Below are 21,291 nucleotides of genomic sequence, written 5' to 3'. Positions count from 1 at the left end.
ATGCCTCTACTCATCAAGAAGATCAAGTTTTTATTGTGAGATACCTATCAGAGGCATTGAAAGGAATGCAATTTTTCACTTCTTTTGCCTTACTCTAAACGGTCCAAGTGTAGAATTCATAGAAATTAGATATTACCTCAGATAAGTTACTGCTCAACCTAGATTATTCCCTTTAGCCCACTTTCTCAGTTTCACTAGAAAGATGTCTTCCTCTCTACCCAAACAATGTAATGAGGACTTAGGGAATATAAATCTCAAAAGATAAAGACTTCAGGATCAACTAAGAATTCTCCTAGGTATCATCAAGTCCCTGGATAATATTAGAAAAATGAGAGCAAAAGAAACTAATAATGTCTGGGGAAGGTTTTATAAATCTATGCAAAGTATGAGTCAAGAATAGAGAAGGAACTCTATTCAGAGAGCTTGACATGAGCAAGTGAAACTCAGTGAAACTCAGCCACACCATCTAAGAACTGGAGATATTTTCCTCCAGCTGAGTCAAAAACCACATCACAGAGACATGGTCTAACAGGTTTAAAATCATCTTAGAATGCTTTCAGGAACTTAGCCCATTAACTAATTACTTTTAAAAGCCCAAACCTGGATTTTGCCACCACTGGCCAGAATAACTCCCTGAAGAACAGTTCTGTTTATTGTTGAATCATTTGTCTGTAAATCAGGTGAGCCTCACTGAGATTTTGTTAGAATTTCTATGAAGGTTTGAGGGAATGAAGAAGAATTCCCAGAATCAGTTACACTCACAAAAAGAGATCAGAGTTAAGTTATAGACACTATGTTCTTTTTTTAATGGTGCCCAATTGTCTATTTAGTCAGTCTGTTTTCCTGTCTCTGTCTCTGCTCAGAGTTTATTGTCCTTGCCTTTAACTAATATATATATATATATATATACACAAAATTTAAGTTTTTTTCTTTGTACTGAGAAAAAGAATCAAAAAAGCTAAATAAAGAGAAGTACTTATCATGACTAGGAGGCTAAGGTATGCATGGAAGAAATAAGTAGATTATTAGTGTGTCTTTTTCACTGTTGAAGAACGTACATTGAAAATTAAATAAACACAAAAAAGCCTACAACTTACTAAAAGCCTTTCTATAGTGATGAGCATTAGATTAAAAAATTTTAATTCTGTAAAACAATTAACCCTCACAATAACTCCATATTGTCCCTCTTCTGTAGTTGAAGAAACCGGAAGATCCAGGACTTTAAATGACTTGTGAAAGATCATAGAGCTGGTAAGTAGCAGAATTTAAATGAAGTCAGATCTTCTGTTTCAAAGTCCAGAACTCCTTACATTCTTCTATGGTGACTCCATGATTTCACTGATAAATTAGAAGTACTACTCTTACTAAATGGCATTCCTGAACTTACTCTTTATAAGTATCATTTGTATGGGAAGCATAGGACCCCATTTTTGTTGGAATAAATGTAGTAATATATCCCACCCACACTGACCACTCTGCCTGTCTCCCTTTCTCTACCTTCTTAAGAACCTGAAAACTAACACTGAAAACAAATGGAAGTAAACAATAATTTACCTTGGATCTCTCTTCTGACCTTGAACCACTCTCCAATGTTATATCATAACACGTCAATTCTAACCAAAGGTTCTGCAGTAACCTAGCACATCCAACCCAAATCTGGCATTCCTACTAGGAATTCAGATTTACTTCCTGATGGCCCAGAAACTAGAGTAAACCTGATGTTGACTCATGTCCGAATTTCAGGTGAGAACATATTCTCCTCAGAAACAAAACCAAGCAAGCCTGAACCACCCAACTCCAGAGCTAGATTAAATTTGGGCTAGCCTCCTATGGTGAGTGGAAACAGTATATCACATTTTCTGTTCAACCTTTTTAAACATCCTTTACCTCTTGCCCTTTCAGTGTCACCCTTACTTCCTAAATTCTTTTCCCTACAAAGTCACTTACAATGGCATCTAGAATAAATAATACTGGTTTTAATTTAAATGTTTGTACTCTTTAGTAATATTTCTGGACTTTCCATTTCTTCCCATTTTTATTATATGTTTCATTCTAAACCTTTCACAAGATGATCTCAGCAAAACTCAATATGATTCCAAGCTAGGGAAAATTCTGTATGAATTAACATATAATTACAAGATATAGTATAATAGATAGAGAGCTGGACTTGAAGACAGGAAGATCTAGATTTAAGTCCAGTCTCTTGCATTTGCTAGTTTTGTGATGCTGGGCAAGATTCTTAACCTCTTAATGCTCTAGGTAACTCTTTAAAGTTATAATATGCAAGGAAGCTATTAACTTCACTGATAGAAGACTTCTTTGCCTGGGAGTTCCCTATACCAAAGAAATCACAAATCCAGTCTCTATTCCCCATCTCTATAATTGTCTTGTGGAGCCCTGTTTAAAATTATTTTTAATCTTTTGGATCTACTTTGAGTTTTCCTTCCTTACCGCAAAAGTCCAGGAGGTTCAACAACCAAAATAAGAAGAGTAGATATAAAGTTTTCTTGATTTCTTTTGAACAACATGTGAACATTCTCTTTAAATTCTGTCTCTTGGTGGGCAGATAAGTGTCTCAGTAGACTGAGAGCTAGACCTAAAGATGGGAGGTTCTAGGTTCAAATTTGGCCTCAGACACCACCTAGTAGACAGGCAAGTCACTTAACCCCCACTCCTAGCCCTTACGACTCTTCTGCCTTGGAACTAAAACACAGTACTGATTCTAAGATGGAAGGTAAGGAATTTTTTAAAAATTGTTTCTCTTGAAATCTACTACATCACCTATATCTCCTGCAAAAAATGATCTCTATCCCCTGAGTTTTCTACTCCCTAAAATCATTCTGTCTTTTCGTGCTTTAGCCTTAATAGTCTTTCTTCAAAGATACTCAGTTCCTCATACAAAACTCCAACTCACTCTTCCTAACTCGTTTAGTCATTCTCAGTTCTGTCTGACTCTTTGGAACTCAATTTGGGGTTTTCTTGGTGAAGATACTGGAATGGTTTGCCATTCCTTCTCCAACTCATTTTACATATGAAGAAACTAAGTCAAACAGGGTTAAGTGGCTTGCCCAGACCCATACAGCTAGTAAGCATCTAAGGACAGATTTGAAAACAGGAAGATGAGTCTTCCTGACTCCAGGTTCAGCATTCTATCCACTGTGTCACCTAGTTACCTCTAGTACCTACCAAAGTGCTCCCTCTATTTACTCCTATAGCCCCATCTGTTTCCCAGTGTCTCCCACCTAGGGAAGCACTTATAGTCAAAGCAGTAAAAAGAAACCTTCTCCCAACATGACTCTTGACAAAGCAAAGGCAGATGTGCCCTCCCACAAACAAGAAAGGTATGTGAAGATCTACAGGGATAAGCCAGGTACCAGTTTAGTAGGACTTTGTCATGAGATTCTTGACCTTGAAAAAAGCTGTGTAACTATGAAACTGGTAAGGGGATTGAAATTTAAGTTTATAAAATCAAAATGTTGATCATCCAAAATTAAACCTGAGAATATCCATGTTCAAAATTTTAAAAAGTACACCCTCAGAAAAAGGTCAATTTTTATATAAAATATCCAAAAGGTTAAGTTTTGTGTCAAATAGTATTATAACCAAAATCTTACACATTATAATATGCAAGCTCTCAAGGCCCAAGTCAATGGATTTTGTTGCTGCTGCTATTCAGTAATGCCCTACTCTTCATGATCCCACTTGGGGTATTCTTGAGAAAGATATTGGAATGGTTTACCATTTCCTTCTCCAGCTCCAGGTGAGGAACTGAGGCAAATAGAGTTAAATGGCTTGCCTGGGGTCACACAGCTAGTAAGTGTCTGAGATCAGATTTGAACTCAAGAAAATGAGTCTTCCTAACTCCCAGTTAGGAACCCCAGTGCTCTCTTCTAGCTGTCCAAATATTTTTTAGTTCAAGCTATTTTAAATGAAGGTAAATTCTACTAATTAAAATAATTGGAAATATCTCTTCAATTTTTGTTATAAAATTTTACTTTTCAAATTGTAATCAAGGATAAGGTTAGGTCTTTTGAGGTATTTATGCATACAGTGTTCTTTACCCAACCTTGATTTCACATTCACAAGGTAGAAAAGATAGATGCAGTCAAACAATCATAACTGGGTTCAGGATAGATGTATTCTCCTCCTGTTACATATCAACTCAACTACCTTTAATGGTTTCCCTTTTATCTCTAATTCTTTCTTACTCTACTAGTCAGACTTATTCTTATTCTATGATCTCTTCTGCTCTTCTACTGTTACATAGCTTCCATTACTAAAGAGATTTAATCTACTCTTACTGCCTGGAACTAGCCATCCTCTGGAGGATATGCCTTATAATACTGCCCTTACAGAATGAGGACTAACATGAAGGTACAATAAACCAGGAGTAGAAAACATGGGTTCTAATCCTGACTTAGTCTATGTGCCTTTGGACAAATCACATAAACCTCTTTAAGAGGTCATCTATTAGATGAGGAAATTGAGCTACAAGAATGGCCTCTGTAATTCTTCTAGCCCTAAGTTTATAATAATCATGAGGAGAAGGAAGAACAGGAGATGGCTGAAGCCATTAGAATTCCCTAAATCTTTTTCCTCATCTCTAAAAGGAAGACACTAGACTAGGTAATCTCCAAATTAAATAGTCTATGATTTTTATCACACTGACTTGGAAGAGAACCTGGGTTCATACCTCCTGAAACAGCTTCTCCTTCATTATCATTTCCCCTTCCTAAGATATACTTCCCACTTCATTGTGTTATACTGAATTATCACACCATTCTTCCTCAGAAGAACAAAGACCATGGAAAAGACCAAAAATAACTCAATGGAGTCCAAGGTGACAGAATTCATCCTCTTGGGATTATCTCACCCACCAAATCTGAGGACCTTCCTCTGCCTGGTCTTCTTAGTTATTTACATCTTGACACAACTGGGGAATATGCTTATCTTGCTCACGGTCTGGGCTGACCCACAACTCCATGCTCGCCCCATGTACATACTTCTGGGTGTCCTCTCCTTCCTAGACATGTGGCTTTCTTCAGTCATTGTTCCACGGATCATCCTGAACTTCACTCATGCCAGTAAGGCTATGTCATTTGCAGGGTGTGTGGCCCAGCTCTATTCTTTTCACTTCCTAGGAAGCACTCAATGCTTCCTCTACACCTTGATGGCATATGACAGATACCTGGCAATATGCAGACCTCTACATTACCCTGTGCTAATGAATGGACGTCTATGCACGATGCTTGTGGCTGGAGCATGGGTGGCTGGCTCTATCCATGGTTCTATCCAGGCTACCTTGACTTTCCGACTGCCTTACTGTGGACCCAATCAGGTAGATTACTTTTTCTGTGACATCCCTGCAGTGCTGAGGCTGGCCTGTGCTGACACCACTATCAATGAGCTGGTGACCTTTGTAGACATTGGGGTGGTGGCTGCCAGCTGCTTCCTGCTGATCCTGCTCTCCTATGCAAACATTGTCTATGCCATCCTACAGATCCGTACAGCAGATGGGAGGCGAAAAGCCTTTTCCACCTGTGGCTCACACCTGACTGTGGTTACTGTATATTATGTCCCCTGCATTTTCATCTACCTCCGGCCTGGCTCCAAGAGCCCCCTGGATGGAGCAGTGGCAGTATTTTACACAGTTGTCACTCCATTGTTAAACCCCCTAATTTACACACTGAGGAACAAAGAAGTAAAGTCAGCACTGAGAAAGCTAGCAGGGAGTGGAGGGACCACTAAATAAAACAGAAAACTATCTCTACCCCTACAACACTCTGGATTATTTATTTATGAGAAATTTTGGAAATTTTCTGACTGTGGTTTAGGATTTTTTCTTATAGAATCTCATTCCTTACAGTTTCCATTTATATTGTAATTATCTTGTATGTACACAGCTTTTGATATATTATCTCTTCCATTAAAATATAATTCCTTGAGGGCACAGACAATGTGTTTCCCTTTCCTCAGTCCCTTTGTTAGATTTAAAATGGTTGAGGTCTTAAACTGTAGTGATTAAAATAGTGGAAGATATAAATTGTGATAGATATAAGAGAGGGTGAGTAAATTTGACCGCAGAAATATGTTTCACTACAGTGTCTTGGTTTTTAAATCAAATATAAGGTGGTCGCCAGGGAAATATTCCCAATTATTCAATTACCCAAGTCAACTGGGTTTATAGAGATTTTAATTAATACAAATGTGGAATTAAAGAAAGAGAGAAAAAGGAAATAAGTATGAAGGGCCTTAAGCCAACATGGCCTAGACCTGAGTCTTAAGAGAGAGAGATCAGTCAGTCAGTCTTTTAACACTCACCACAAGGTCTGTCTAAGCAAGGATTCTAGTGACACCAGGCCAGCTCCATCTCAGCTGACTTCACCAGAGAGAGTTCCAAAGGGCCTCTCTCCAGAGCCTCCAGAGGGACAGAGTCCCCTCAGAGGAGCTCCAGCAAGATCTCCTTAGAGATTGTCCTCCAAGAGCTTCCCTTCTCCAGAGCCTCTCTCAAGAGATTCTTCCCAAGCAATCCTCATCAGAGATCCTCCAAAAGGATTTTTTTTCCTCAAGAGATTCTGCTTCTTATATAGGAGGTTTTTCTCCTATGTCACCTCCCCTAAGTCCTTACATCTACCAATCACTGTAGACGTTTTCCAAAGGACTTCCCATCTGAATTCTTGCTAAGTCGACAAATCTCCTCAGTAAGTCTGAACCAGTGAAAACACAGCTGAGTCAACTAATCTCATTAAAAGAAAACTTGCCCAACCCTTTTAGGTACCTAGCATCTCATTGTATCAATTCTAAAAAACAGGCATGGCTCAAAGAACTCCTTGACTTATTATAAGCGTGGGTCCAAGTACTTTCATTGTTTAGCAAGGAGTTTTCTCCCCTAAAGCAGTCTTAAGTATGGGTGGAGTAGAGGTCCTTCCCATAGCAAGGAGTTTTCTCATTAAAATGGGGAATGTTCCCAGTCCAATGGGGAAATTTTTAACATTCACAAGTCTGAGAAATTTCAAGGTTTACACCTTGCACATAATAAGCACTTAAATATTTGTTGACTCAACCCAGAAGAGTTTAACACCAACCTGAAGTATCTGTAACAAGTGGTCATCCAGACTTAGCTTGAGTATTTTGAGTAACATATAGGGTCTTACTAAGAAGCCCATTCAATTTTGGAAGAGGTCTAATGGTCAAGACATTTTTCCTTGTGTTTAAATCTGTTTCTCTACAGTTTGTTCATGTTCATCCGGGTTCTGTCCTAGGTGATCAAGCAGAATTTTGCTAATCCCTTTTTCCCATGGTAGCTCTTTTATTTTAAACCCTTACCTTTTCTCTTAGTATCAGTTCTAAGACAAAAGAGCAGCAATTAGGGTTAAGTGACTTGGCCAGGGTCACACAGCTAGAAGTATATGAGGCCAGATTTGAACCCAGCCATGCTACTTTTTTAAATACTTGAAGATAGGTATCATGCCTACCTTTACCAGTACCAAAGCCTTTGTTTCTTTACTCAAAACATACCAAGTTCCCTCACCTACTACTTGCATGGCACAGCTTCCAGTCACTTCCACATACTATTTGCCCTTCTCTGGTGGTAGTGCTGCTTTTTAACATCTCTGTTGACATATGAAGAAGCTCAGTACCAAACACTGATCCTGGATAGTGTACTTCTGTTAAGGTTGCTTAAGATTATTTTAGACAGCTAGGGAGCACACTGGATAGAGGAATAAACTTGAATTCAGGAAGACCATCAGTTCAACTCCTACCTCAGACATTTACTAGCTATTTGACCCTAGACAAATCAATTGCACATTTAGCCTCAGTTTCTTCCTCTGTATGACATGGGCATTGTACCCCCAGAAACTCAGGTAAACTATTTTCAGGGAAATTCCTTTCCTCCCTTACATCCTCGTGACTCCTAATCTAAAACATCTAATAATTCCTATAAAACCCTGAGAAGATTATCCTCCTTTGATCCTCCTTTAGATTTAAGATGAACAAGAGATGCACCTTCCGGCTATGCCTTGATACTATTGGGCTGTATCTTGGGCATCTGTCTGTTCCCTAAAACTAAAGAATCTTTTATGAGGGTCATTCCCTATGTCTCCAGGCAGACCCCAGTCAGATAACCAAACCCCTGACTGAATGCCTGAGGGTTCACCACTCTAGAGTCCTGCCCACACCATGAAACAGCATCTGTTGTAAAGAGTATAAAATCCCAGGAATTGATGTTGTCTGGGGGACAGCTTTTCTATCCATGCTGTCCTCCCAAGGAGCAGCCTTCCATCTTGCTGTTCCACCTGTACTATCCTCCTGGATATTCTCAACATTACTTTCTAAATTAATAAATTTCTCTTTTTATTTTTAAACTAAGTTTCAGAGTCTTTCATTCTTTCAAAGGGTATCCTTCCTGAACCCCAGGGGTGCACCTCTTCACCTCCACAACATGTAGAACAGGATAATAATAGAACCAATCTCCCAGGGTTGTTGTAGGAATCAAATGAGATAATATCTGTAAAGTGCTTTGCAAACATTAAAGCATTGTCACCGGCAAAGTCCACCCTTGCCTGAGACTCCAGGGTATCCCAACTGGTGGCAAACGATCAGTCAACAAAAATAACAAACGGAAGACAGCTTAATCATAACAGCCATGGGATTGCTTTGCATCTGATAGCTGCTCCACTTTCCCAATGTCTGATCTTTATTTTTATACCCATTCTCTTGTCACACATATACACAAAATCAAAGAGAGATAATTGGAAAAGTGATACATCAACTTTTAACAAATCATTTGATTAACATTCTATATTCTTGTATTGTGATTACAGACAGAATAAAGGTTGCACACAAGATAAATGATTTTTGTCACAGGTGACTTAATTTTCTCATTACCCTGTGAGAAGTTTTGAGTTGAACTGATGGTCTTCCTGAATTCAAGTTTATTCCTCTATCCAGTGTGCTCCCTAGCTGTCTAAAATAATCTTAAGCAACCTTAACAGAAGTACACTATCCAGGATCAGTGTTTGGTACTGAGCTTCTTCATATGTCAACAGAGATGTTAAAAAGCAGCACTACCACCAGAGAAGGGCAAATAGTATGTGGAAGTGACTGGAAGCTGTGCCATGCAAGTAGTAGGTGAGGGAACTTGGTATGTTTTGAGTAAAGAAACAAAGGCTTTGGTACTGGTAAAGGTAGGCATGATACCTATCTTCAAGGAAATCAAGGAAAATTATGTATTGCTTTTAATAAAATGGAATAATTAATCAGCAGTTCTTAGAAGACAATTCAACAATGATATTATGGAGGCTGAGGGGTCTGGGAACACAATTCAAATTTAGACTGGTGGCTTCTAGGGAGTTACTGATTTGTGTGATTGAGTCACTGAGGCATACTGAAGCTTGATGTACTTGTACTTATCACTTGGGCCTCTATGATTGATTTGTGTGCTGAATTCATGAGAATAGGCTTCTGTATGTGGGAAAGTATTTGGCTTGGCCTGTAGCTGTGGTTTTGCTGGGAATTATGTACCTAAGTAAAAGTTAACCCATGATAGTCTTTTTGGGATTGAGTTTAAGGGTCTGGTCTTTTGGTGATGTTTTGGAGAATTAGGGTACAGGTGTTTTGCTCTTGCATTATTTCTTTTGAGATTAGGGAGAATAATAATCATGTCAATTCATAGGTGAGGGACATTGATGAAAGGTCATGTAAAGGGGATAGAGTGGGCAGTCATATCTCACCAAGGACCACTCTGTGGTCTCCCCAGCTACCACGCGTGACTCTGTCAAGGCGTTGTGGACTGATGGCTCCCAGCAAAGCATTATACAATGCTAACTACTATTGTAATCAGCTTTTTTTAAACTATGACATCACATGGTTAATTAATACTGAACTTGAAGTCTACAAGTTCTTTTTTCATTCTAAATTTTTTTTAATAATTGGACGTAGAAGATATTTATGCTCCCACTTCATAGAGTTATTATGAGGAAAGCATTTTTCCCACTTTAAAATGATGTTTTATAAAGGGAATTGCTTTTACTGCTACTACTGAAGTAATTTATACAAATATTATTATATCTATTTTAAGATGAAGAAATGAAGATTCATAGAAATTAAGTAACTTACCCACAGTCAGACACCTAATAAGTGTCAGAGCTAGAATGGAGCCAGATATTCTGGTTTTAAGTCCATTATACTTAGTAATAGGGTATTAGACTCAGAGATAAGACTTTAATCCCTAGATACTCAAGGCATGTCATTTGAGGATCAGTTAAAGGACCTAGGGATATTTTGCATGGAGAAGAAAAAAAGGTAAAGGGGAATTAACTTTCTTCAAATATTTAAAAAGCTAGAATTTGGGACAGGGGAGAGAGAGGGAGAGAATTAAAACTTTCTCTTCTTGATTCCGGAGGGAAGAAGATGAAGCAATGAGTGAAAAAACAGAGGCAGGTTTAGGATTGATAGAAGGGAAAACTTCCTTATAATTAGAGTTATCGAAAGTGGAACAGGTCACCTCAGGAAGGTAAGACTTTTTCTTCATTTACAGTCTTCAAGCAGAGGCTAGTTAGCCACTCATCAGTGGGTTCCACTGAGATATGGGTTAGACAAGATGATTTCTGAGGACCTCTCTTCTTATGGTTAGATTAGAAACTCTTTAGAAATTTTCATGGAAATAGGGAGAGCAGGGAAAGAAAGTTATTTTCTTCAGTAGCAGGAGAGTGAGCATCAGAACTGATAATGAATATGAGAAAATATACTGAAGAGCCTCCCAAATGCTCTGACTATTCCCTCCTATGTACTATAAGTTTAAGACAAACTGAATTTGCCACCCCTTGAACCCTTCCCTATACCAAGCACATATTATCTATCACAAGCACAAACCCCGTTTAATTTTGCCTAATGACATCTCTACCAACTCAGGTGTCATCTCCTCCATAAGGTCTTCCCGAAAGCTCTCTGTCCCATTTGGAAGTTACCTATACCTTTTGTGGCATTTGTGACTTTGTGAACCCTGTATATTTTCAGGATAATACTTGATAATATAATATACAGCTTTAGTCATTCAATTTCTCTTTACCAAAATGTTGGAATTTCTGGAAGTTCATAAGGACAATGGGATAGAATCATCCATTTATAACTGAGACTGACCCACCTGGAAAATCTGGTATATATGTTAAATATGTATATAGGTCCAATTTTAGTTAATATGTCATATAGGTCAAAAGCCTGAAGAAACCAAAGCTCAAATGATAAGGTCATACAAGACAGGAAATTCAAAGCAGATAAATGTGAATACAAAAAATATACTCTGAAATAAAATCTATTCTCAAACCATACTGGATTATTCCATCCCTTGGACATCATCCTGCATGTTCAACAGGAAATCTTTCCCAGCCCTTCCTAATTCTAATGCTTTTTTTTATTGTTATTATTTCATATATAACCCAGCATATAGTGAACTTGTACACATTTGTTTACTTGTTGTCTCCCCCCATTAAAGTTGTAAGCTCTTTGAGGACAAGAATTGTCTTTTGTCTCTTTTTTATCCTCACTGCTTAGCACAGTGCCTTGAGTCTAATAGTTGCTCAATAAATGTTTATTGACTTACTTCATTTTCCTTTCTCCATCCCTTTTCTCATACTCTCCTTCCATATAATGGAATACTTCCACACTTAAAAAACCAATTCAAATTCCACATCTTTCATGGAGCTTTCCTCAATTTTCATGATTTTTTTTACATTTCTGACCTCATAACACTTCATTTTACTGTTCTTGTACATGTTTAATGTTTTGAGGAGAAGGGGAACAGATTACAACTATTTTTGTATATAGTCCATAACCCTCATAGATTATACAGTCCATGAAGACAGGAACATAAATCTTGTTGGTTTTTGTTTTTTTTAAACCCTTACCTTCCGTCTTGGAGTCAATACTGTGTATTGGCTCCAAGGCAGAAGAGTGGTAAGGGCTAGACAATGGGGGTCAAGTGACTTGCCCAGGGTCACACAGCTAGGAAGTGGCTGAGGCCAGATTTGAACCTAGGACCTCCCGTCTCTAGGCCTGGTTCTCAATCCACTGAGCTACCCAGCTGCCCCCATAAATCTTGTTTAAACTTTATATCTTCCTCAATGCAAACGACATCACTCTGGACATACTGGATGCACTTTTAAAGGCCTACTACGTGCCATGGATCTATGCTAGGTTCCACAAAAGGGATCAGTGACAAAATAACATAGTCCTTTGAAAGACAGCCAAAATGACAATAATAATTAGTAATGGCACAGACTACAAAAAAGGTAAATAAAATAATCAAAATAAGTTATTATTGTTATAGCAGTTCTTTTGTGTTGGCAAAGAATTAGAAATTGAGGGAATGTCCATCAATTGGGGAATAGCTAAACAAATTGTGGCATATTTTGGTGATGAAATACTATTGTGCTATAAAAAATAAGTAGGATGATATCAAAACAGCTGGAAAGATCTACATGAACCAATGCAGAGCAAAATAAACAGAACTAGGAGAACACTATACACAGTAACAGCTATATTGCATGATGATCAAATGTGAAAACTTGATTTCTTTCAGTAGTGCAAAGATTTGGAACAATTCTAGAAGACATGACAGGTGATGCTATCCACCATCAGAGGAAGAACTGTTGAATTGGATGGATGTGAAGCAAATCATACTATCTCGTTGGGTATATTTGTGATTTTATTTTGTGGTTTGGGTTTTGTATGAGTGTGTTCTTACAACAATGACTAATGTGGAAGTGTGTTTTACATAGTAATAAAAAAGAAAAAAGATAAGTTATTAGTCATAATGATGATGATGATAATATTGATGTAAGGAAAGCTATTTCATGGAGCTTGTGCTGAATTGACATTCCTGGCTCTAGCAGACATCCTGAGCTATCTCAGTCCTTGAGTGAGATGGAAGTCATGAATTCTCAAACCAATTCCAGTAAATGATTGTGTCTCAGTGCCGAAAAATGTGCACCTTGAAAATGATGAGAATTTTTTTCATTAACTACTGAATGAGAGAAGTCAATGACTCAATGGGCTTTTAAAAACAAGAAACAGATACCAGAGAAATCTCTTGTTCCAACTCTCCTATGCGGCAGGTAGTGCATGCTTTGTACTACCTAGTTGTAAGAATTAAATAATATTTCTACCCAGATAAATATATTATAAAGTTTATTGGAAAGGGTAGACAATTATTCCTCTAAGTAACCTGACCATGTGGTGCCTACCCTGCATGTCTCTTCTCTCCCCCCGCCACCTTCCTGCTCTATTCTCTTCTAGTTCCTCCCCCCATTCTCTCTCGATTCCCCCACTCAGAAGCCCAAAGCCTTGACTTTTATTGATGTACCCAATGTAGACTGATGCAAAACCTGGAGCAACTGTACTATCTCAGGAATGTTTGAAGGACAGGCTACTCAGGAGGGGAAGGGGATAAAACTTCCTTGACACATAATTTTCCCAAGAGAAGGATGGGAGAAAAGTAGAGAAGGATGGAGTGAATAAGCTCTCCTATACCATTTACCCCCTTACTTCTCCCATATGGATCATTAACTCAAACAAGGCAGCTTGCACCTAGTTCTCAGGCTGCCCTTTCTGCTTTGTATCTCTTTTTCTGAATAGATAAAAAAAAAAAGACATCATTATGCAGATGGATAAGTCCATCTTAGAGACAATCTTGTTAGTTCCAGAGGTCCATGGGGTGGAGCTGACTGGTGGCTACAAAATGTTTATTCAGCAAAGATGAATGAAGCCAACATGGAATTGTTTGAACAGTGAAGAAAAGCAGCAAGAATATAGATTATTTTATGTTCTGATGAGATTTAAGTATCAGCTTCCTATAATAATATAACAGCATTGTAATTATAAGTTGTAAAAGAAATCGATTTTAAATTGTTCTGTAAATACGGGTTATGAGATTTTGTGTCCATTAGCATTTCTTTTTTATGAAGGAAATTAATACTTTTCCTATTTCTAATTTTTCCCAATTTCTAATTCATATAATACATTGAGCACTTTATTACTCCACCATTTTTGGAAGACTGAAACATGAGCCAAATCCAAAACTTAAAATAGAGAAGTTATTTAACTAACTGAAAAGTTTGAGAAAATGGAGTCCAGGCTCAAAATCATTCTATCATTAAAGACCAGGCTCTGAAAGGAGTGAACTCAATTTGGACATGTGTATGGATCCAGAAAAGAGGATCATCCTAGAGTGGAGGAATGGGCACAGTCCCTTAGAGTCTTGGGCCCATCAGAGGAAGCTAATCACAATTACAAATGAGTTCAAGGTGATGGAATATTCTAAAGGAACTATTTTTTTTAAAACCCTTACCTTGCATCTTAGTCTCAATACTTTGTATTAGTTTTAAGGCAGAATAGTGGTAAGGGCTAAGGCAATGGGAGTTAAATGAGACCAGGGTCACACAGCAAGGAAGCATCTGAGGTCAAATTTGAACCAAGGACCTCCCATCTCTGGGATTGACTTTCAATACTGAAAAACTTTCCTATTACAAACAGGGGTAAAAAAAATAGAATACCCTCTAGTTTGACTACATGAATCCTCTAGATTTTAGGGCCCCAAATGTTTTACACAGGGGGCCAGTTCACTGTCCCTCAGACCGTTGGAGGGCCGGAGTATAAAAAAATATATATATGGATAAATCACTATATCGCTGTCTGGAATAGCGGAGGCTGCAGAGCTGGCTGTGATGGGCCTGTCACACCTTTCACAGGCCCATCACTGCCACCACTATACCAGGCAGCAGTATACACATTGCAGAATTCCCTCCTCCAGACTGCTTCTCACCATGCTGACATCTACCACTATGCAGCCACATAATCCTTTGTGCTGCACCTCATTCTCCTTCAGTTACTCTCAGAACAAGCCACCACACAAAGGATTATGTCACCGGAAGTAGTACTGTACATGAGTGATGCTTCGCTTTGTAGCACCGCCACATACAGTGCTCCTCTCACTGACCACCAATGAACGAGGTGCCCTTCTAGAAGTGCGGTGGGGGCCAGATACATGGCCTCGGGGGACCACATGTGGCCCAAGGGTGGTAGTTTGGGGACTCCTGCCCTAAAAGGACCTTGAGGACTCTCATAGGTGTCCAGAACACCTTTTCAAATCTTATTAAAGTAGGGTATACTACTATATTTTCCAGCCTCAGGCACTGTGTGAACCTGGGCAAGTCATTAATCAGTGTCAGTTTTCTCATCTATAAAATGGGTATATTAATGACACCTACCTCCCACAGTAAGAAACCCATTCAGTTATTTGCAAACCTTAAATACTACCTTTTGTTATATTAGATGCTAGCTATCTATACTGTTGCACTTCTTTTGTGAATTGTATTCACTATTCTGCGAGCTGCATCATTCCTGGAGTAATACAAATGGGGTCAATGGTCTAGGACACTGTGTTTTCAGGGGCTACAAGCTATTGGCACTGGGTAGTTACTAAATGGGGCAGAAGCATCAGAGAAACAGGGCACTCAAACAGATAAATCAACCATGACTTAAAAGCCATACACTGACTATCACAGAGTACTTCTATCAAAAGATTTTTATAAGAATCAAATGATTTGACATATTATATTTAATTAACATTTATTTGATTAAATAGTTAATTTAATAATTAGCATTTTATTACTGCTTATAGTATAAAAGAAAGTATACCACTATATGCAAATGGGACCTAGGGCACTATGGAGATTTTCCTGTAATAAAGGGTCAGTGATGCTGCCTATTGGTAGAACTGCACAATTCTGGAAAGACCTATATGAACTGATGCAGAGTAAAATAATCAGGACATTATACACAGGAACTAAATACTGTGGAACAATGAAATGTGATAGACTTTACCAGCAGCAGCAATGCAATGATCCAGGACATTCATAGAGACATAAAAAAGAATGCAGAACAAAAAATATGATTTTTCATTTGTTTATAGGGTATATGATTTAAAGTTTTGGTTTAATAAGATTGTTCATTTACAAAAATGAATAATAAGGAAATCTGTTTTGCATGAAAATAAGTGTATAAGCCAGAAAAAAATAAAAATAAAAGAAGTTCACAGCTCTAAATGTGATAAAAACAATTGGCCAGGAGGAAGATTGTTACCAACAAGACATCTTTTTAGATGCAGAAGGTGTCTGTCATCACCTGCCTTAAGTTGAACAGACATGTAGATGCAAAAATAATAATACCCACTGCTGAGGGCTGAAAAGAACTTAAGTAGGTTCCACAGGCTAACAAACTAGGAAAAACAACAACTATTGGAAACCTTACCCTCTATTGGTCTGTATAAGTTCTGTAGAAGGATTATCCATTGGCATATATTAACATTTTACATCATGTTTTTCTCTGAACTGTATGTTTCTTTACTTTAAGCCCTGTGAACGGGGCTGAAGGGTGTAGGATGGTGACATTTCCATATTTTCTAGGTAAAGCAGTTAGCAAGAATTATGAGAAACATACCTCCAAAGGAATAATGGTCCATCATATCACATAAAAGCCTCTGACACAATGGTAACACAAAAGATATACCCAAGATTAAAATTGTTACATATACACTGGCATTAAAAACTGCTAAAAATGACAACATATGTTCTCTGTTTGCCAGAGACAGTCCTGAGTTACTCCCTTTCTTTAATCCATTCCCATTCTCAATCAAAGGTGTTACTCAAAAAAAAAAATGGTAACCAGGAAAAATATGTACCAGAATGAAGTCTCCCACTATAGAATATAAACTTCATGAAGATATAAACTGCTTTGCTTTTGTTTCTCCCAGGGTCTAACATAATACCTGACATAGCAGACATTTAACAAATACTGATTAATTAATTAGTATTCCCAAATACTCTAAGACAACTAAAATTCAAGAAAATACTCTTTAATAAAGCTGGGGAAAAGCAATATTCTGGACATATCCTGATCTGAGCCTCAGACTAAATATAGTTACTACTGCAGTTATAGCCAGCTAGACATACAGGTCAGAGATATGCTTATCTTCAGGTCCCTGGAAGAGAGTATGAGTCTACTCATCAATGCTCCACATATAGTCAAAAGTCAAGTCACCAAGTTGTCATTGTTTACTAAGGGTGGAGGATGGAGGGCACAAAGAAAGACAAAAATAGCTCCTGTCTTCCATGAGTTTAGTCTAATGAGGGACAAAACACATCAAGAATGGAGTGGTGGGAAACTCTCTTATTTTTGTCCAGTTGACTATGCACTTAAGGAAACCAAAAGAATGGGAAGGGCACTTGGTAAACCACATGGTACCAAACAAAATGACCTACTCTACCTACCTCTTCATCATAGCACTTTTTGTTGAACCTGTAAAACTATCAGAGCAGTTTGAGGCAGACTTAGAACATGCTGAGGGAGCCTCACCACTGCCTGAAATCACCCTGAGGGTCAACTTCAGACATTCCTTAACCAAAGGAGAAAATCAGTTTGGATAACTACATTATTAAACAATTTCAATCTCCATAAGAAATGAGAGAGCTCCATCATGAAAAATATTCACTGAGTAACAATGGATAAATTTAATTTCTCCTCTTCCTTTTTCAAATCACTCATGTTTAAGGAAGAGAGTCACCAAAAAGAAAGATAAACAACCCTTGGTAAGCCCTTGATACCCAGTACCCTGGGCACAGAGCAGAGCTATTCCCCACAGCTTACTTTCTAGAAAACTCCTTTGGTTTCTTACAATTTTCTAAATACTCAGGTGGGACAATCATCCAATTCCCTAAGTTGCTATTTTGAAGCCTCCTAAAGGGATTTCTAGATAATAGGGCAACATATAGAATGAGAATTTCAACAACACCATCAGCAGACAACATAGATGTTCCCCAGTTTACTGTGGAGCACAGACGTTGGAAAGGGGCACCAACAGATGAACCGATGACCTCAAATTCACTGATTTCATTCTTCACTTCTGCACTGGGATTCAGCTAGAACTAATCAGTTGGGTCTTGGCTAGCCTCATGAGATTCAAAAATAATTTTTAAATCCCTCCAGGAACACAACATATGAAGAATCCTTCTGAGAACTCATGATGCTGACATGATGCTTGAGAATCTTGAAGGTACCTGCCTTTATCCTGTCCCATTGACCAGAACTGAACTGTGAATGATTATCTGCTGCTTAATGAACCAGGGGGGTTGAATTCAACCACAGCCACTGAAGACCACACAGTAAGTTTCTAGGAGATAGGCACATGTTGTCCACAAACATCCCCACTATTTACATTTCCAGAGCTTCATATAGCCTTCTGTGTTTTCCTCCATTTTTATGAATCTCTTCCAGTCACTCAGAAAAAGGTCTTTCAATCATTCTACCTAGTTCATTAGTATAGACTATCAAAATCTTATTAGATTACAACAGTGACAGATTCTATTTCCTCATGTTCTTCATTGATTACATCTTCTCTTAATGATAAATTTTCTTTGTGCTTGATGCTCAACAAGGTCCTATCATTAAACACTGGCTAGAAACCCAGCATATGGGAATTTTGTCCTCATTCCAATAGAAAGCAATGACTGATATTCTTGTCCTCCAAACCCCTTGCAAAATACCCTGCCCATTTTAATATCTAATGTCAGAGTGTTCCTGAAAGATTTTGCTAATCCTCTTCCTCATCATAGCTCACACAGAAAGAGTACTTTAAATTTTACCAGCACTATAATTATCTTATCCAACATTACACAAATGTTATACCCATTTTACAGATGTGAAAAATGACATCCAGAAAGATTAGATGAATTGCCCAAGCCTATGGCTTTCATCAATGGTGGGTTAAACCTTCCAACATTTCTGCTCCATAACTCCATAACTCCATAACTTAACTGGAGAAAAATTAAAGCTTCCACGGATGAAATCTCTCATAATCAGATGACTAGTAACTGTCAGAAATGGGATACAAACTCAGATTTTTTCATTTCACATTCATTGCTATTTCTTCTCAGCCATTTGCCTAAGATCAAGTGCCAAAATTCACTGCTTCTAGGCACTATGCTATCTCATTCTCTGCTATAATCCTTCTTGGAATTAGACAAGCCTACCAGTGAGCAACAAGAGTTATAATGCTTAAATGATAACTTAAAACAGTGCTTCTCAAGCTTTTTCATCTCAGTATTATTTAATACTCGTAAAAATTATTTAGGAGTCCAAAGAATTTTGTTTTGTGTGGGTTATATCTATCGATATGTATCATATTAAAAATCAAATGTTTTAGTATTATTAGTGTTATGAAAATACTTTGACTCCATGAATCCTCTAGATTTTAGGGCCCCGAATGTTTTACACAGGGGGCCAGTTCACTGTCCCTCAGACCGTTGGAGGGCCGGAGTATAAAAAATATATATATATGGATAAATCACTATATCGCTGTCTGGAATAGCAGAGGCTGCAGTGCTGGCTGTAATGGGCCTGTCACACCTTTCACAGGCCCATCACTGCCACCACTATACCAGGCAGCAGTATACACATTGCAGAATTCCCTCCTCCAGACTGCTTCTCACCATGCTGACATCTTCCACTATGCAGCCACATAATCCTTTGCGCTGCACCTCGTTCTCCTTCAGTTACTCTCAGAACAAGCCGCCACACAAAGGATTATGTCACTGGAAGTAGTACTGTACATGAGCGATGCCACAGTTTGCAGAACCGACACATACAGTGCTCCTCTCACTGACCACCAATGAAAGAGGTGCCTCTTCCGGAAGTGTGGTGGGGGCCAGATACATGGCCTCGGGGGACTGCATGTGGCCCAAGGACAGTAGTTTGGGGACTCCTGCCCTAAAAGGATCTTGAGGGCTCTCCAAGGTGCCCAGAACACCCTTTCAAAACTAATCATTAAATTAGGGTATACTACTATATTTTCCAGCCTCGGGCACTGTGTGAACCTGGGCAAGTCATTAACCAGTGTCAGTTTTCTCATCTATAAAATGGGTATATTAAAGACACCTACCTCCCAGAGTAAGAAACCCATTTAGTTATTTGCAAACCTTAAATACTACCTTTTGTTATATTAGATGCTAGCTATCTATACTGTTGCACTTCTTTTGTGAATTGTATTCACTATTCTGTGAGCTGCATCATTCCTGGAGTAATACAAATGGGGTCAATGGTCTAGGACACTGTGTTTTCAGGGGCTACAAGCTATTGGCACTGGGTAGTTACTAAATGGGGCAGAAGCATCAGAGAAACAGGACACTCAAACAGTTTAAAAGCCATACACTGCCAGTAAAGACCTGAGGCTTATTGACATCTACTGGCTCTTCAACCAGACCCAACATAAGTTATATATTGCCTTTATGTTGTAATATCTTTTTTCTTTAAGGCTAAAAATAGTATTTTAATCTTTCTCTATAGAAATAAGAGCACTGAACACTGAGTCAAAAGACTTGATTGTAAACTCTTTCACAAACTTCTTGCCTGACCTTCAACAAATTATTTCCCTTCTCTGAATCTCAGTTTCCCCATATCTTAAATTAAGGTGGTAATGGGCAGCTAAATGGCTCAGTGGACAGAGAGACAGGGCTGAAGTTGAGAGGACATGGCTTCAAATCAGATATTTCCTACCTTTATGAACTTGGGCAAGTCACTTAACTAACTTAACTAACAACTTAACCAGTTGTCTAGTCCTTACCACTCTTCTGCCTTGGAACCAATTTGATTCTAAGAAAGAAAGTAAGGGCTTTTTAATTGATTAGTTAATTTCTTAAAGAGTCAGACACAAGTCTGTCCCAATGCTCCCCCATCTTGTTTACAAATATTCTCTAAAGTTTCTTCTAGCTATATTATTTGCGCAAGGTTCATGATTCAACCTATATTAAACTGCTGAAGACAGATCATTTCAGGCTAATTTGCCTTGTCCTCATTTCCCTCATTCCTGGAGAAGTAGACTGGGGCTCCTAAATTCCTAGGAAAATAACTAGGTAGTACTATGTATTTTATTATTAGGTGTTGCAGAAGATGGCAGTAAACAAATTATTTATTCTTTCTTTCTATTCTGGGAGGAAGGGAAATAAGGAAAGGTAACTATGCCTTCTCTGCCTAATGTTATACACTTTTGCCATGAAGGGAGATTCCCAACAGATCTTCTGAAAAGTCATCACTTCTAAAAGCCATGATCACATTTTTAAAATGGAATCTCTGTCTGCTGCCACTGAGCCAACAATGGAGATGAGACAAGAAGAAAGAGTTCCCCAGTTAAATGTGTCACCATTCACATTTAACTTCCACACTGTTTTGCCTGGGTCTATT

At 38.2% G+C, this 21,291-nt stretch overlaps 1 protein-coding gene and 1 non-coding gene across 2 annotated transcripts; one reads left to right on the top strand and one right to left on the bottom strand.

Annotated features, from left to right (window-relative positions):
* The first annotated feature begins 4,804 nt into the window (after nt 1–4,804).
* LOC100029962 (olfactory receptor 10G2-like) lies at nt 4,805–6,721 on the top strand. Its single transcript, XM_001379547.4, has 2 exons — nt 4,805–5,725; nt 6,328–6,721. Exons 1-2 carry the CDS (start codon nt 4,805–4,807, stop codon nt 6,466–6,468), a joined length of 1,062 nt encoding a protein of 353 aa, XP_001379584.3. The 3' UTR covers nt 6,469–6,721.
* A 12,856-nt stretch (nt 6,722–19,577) lies between these two features.
* Nucleotides 19,578–19,636, bottom strand: MIR12297D (microRNA mir-12297d). The gene has a single exon (NR_162822.1). It is a non-coding gene; the product is annotated as a microRNA mir-12297d (primary transcript).
* Nucleotides 19,637–21,291: the final 1,655 nt, after the last annotated feature.

This window comes from Monodelphis domestica, chromosome 1 (genome assembly GCF_027887165.1).
Source record: "Monodelphis domestica isolate mMonDom1 chromosome 1, mMonDom1.pri, whole genome shotgun sequence".
NCBI classification, from domain to species: domain Eukaryota; kingdom Metazoa; phylum Chordata; class Mammalia; order Didelphimorphia; family Didelphidae; genus Monodelphis; species Monodelphis domestica.
This window is presented reverse-complemented; position numbering and strand designations above follow the sequence as displayed.